Here is a 1,422-nt window from a genome sequence, read left to right as displayed (position 1 = left end):
AAACAATTTCACAGCAGCAACGAAGTTTTCTTCTAGGAATACATTTTTTCAGTTAGGTAATAAAAACATATTTTAAGTACTTAATGAAGTTTATTGAGAAAAAAAAAACGATTTTTCATCATACCTCAGCTCCCTCAGCCAACATTAAAAATTTTTCAATTCTGTAAATTGTTTTGAGCTCCAGTTTTCAAGTCGGTTCAATAGATACCCATATTAGTAAGTTTTACAAATTTTCAATTTTCACAACACTAAGGATTTTTATCGTCAAACCTCATTTGATGGGCAGATTTTTTTAATTTTGTAAAAAAAAAATTTATAAACATGCCTTAGAATTCCAAGTGGGATACTATTTTGCTTCTGTATAATGATTTAAGAAAAATTGCACAAGCTTTCACACCCCTGCCCTAGGGGGGAATAATAGAAAACCTTCACTTAATGATGCTCATCTTAAATTAACATTTCCCAATTAGGCAATTTAGACCTACAATACAAAAACTTCTTAACATTTCAATTTTTCTACACCTTTAAAAACAACACAGTAGGGATAAATTATGTTCATGAGTGATTAGAATGCCTCAATAAACCACATAAACATACGTAAACTAACCTTTAAGCTTGACAGATCCTGTGAAGGGAATGTTGAAGAGCAATTCCTCATCTGCATCTGATTCAACCCATTCGCGTCTATCCAACCTTGCCTCGTAGGGTTTAAACACTTTCTTCCCAGACTCTTCCACAGCCTCGTTTAGACAGCTCAGCTGATTCAGGTCTATCCTCTACAACAGAGTACTATAGGGTTATTAACACTATTCTCTGACTTACAGTGGTGGGAGACATAGGGACTGCCAGACGATAAACGAAACTCCTTTATTGGGAGATCTCACACATCTCACACTACTCAGTATCATCCAAGAAGGCTCTTGACGTAAACTTGATGACGCCACAATCTGTGCATCAGATTCTTCTTCAGGAGTTAAATTCGCGAACCTGCAGTATTTCGATAACTCGCACAACCAGGGGCTTTTGTCGGGAATTTGTCCAGTGGGAGGCTTTAAATTATTTTTTTTCTTAGGGAGGAGCTCAGCACCCGATGGGGCCCAAAATCCCTCTGAAATCCATAGATTTTCTTGGTTCATTGAGTACGCCTCTGCACACAATGCATGTACCACAAGTTTACAGTTGATTGTCAAAGGATGAGGTAAGATGAGAGGAGAACACTTTGTGATAAGTTAGTTTTTTTGCTCACTTGAACTATATTGGAAGATATACAACAATCTTTCACATGCTCTTGGACCAAGCTCAGCCCAGAGCCCGCTCTTACACAATAATGTATTAACTGTGGTTGCGTTGTCCTCAGACCTCGAAGAAGTTGACTAATTGATTACGCTGGAGGTATATTCCTAGAGAATGATTGATAGGAGG

At 37.4% G+C, this 1,422-nt stretch overlaps 1 protein-coding gene across 1 annotated transcript in view; it reads right to left on the bottom strand.

Annotated features, from left to right (window-relative positions):
- Positions 1–607: 607 nt before the first annotated feature.
- Positions 608–1,422, bottom strand: part of LOC111711660 (PITH domain-containing protein GA19395) — a gene marked incomplete at its 3' end in the record, with an annotated part of 1,806 nt that continues 991 nt past the window's right edge. Inside the window, 1 exon segment of the mRNA XM_023486053.1 lies at positions 608–776. Within this exon segment, the coding sequence (XP_023341821.1) occupies positions 608–776 (169 nt within the window).

Source organism: Eurytemora carolleeae, unplaced genomic scaffold (assembly GCF_000591075.1).
Source record: "Eurytemora carolleeae unplaced genomic scaffold, Eaff_2.0 scaffold1183, whole genome shotgun sequence".
Classification (NCBI taxonomy): domain Eukaryota; kingdom Metazoa; phylum Arthropoda; class Copepoda; order Calanoida; family Temoridae; genus Eurytemora; species Eurytemora carolleeae.
The sequence above is the reverse complement of the archived record's forward strand: the minus strand, read 5'-3'. Positions and strand labels throughout refer to the sequence as shown.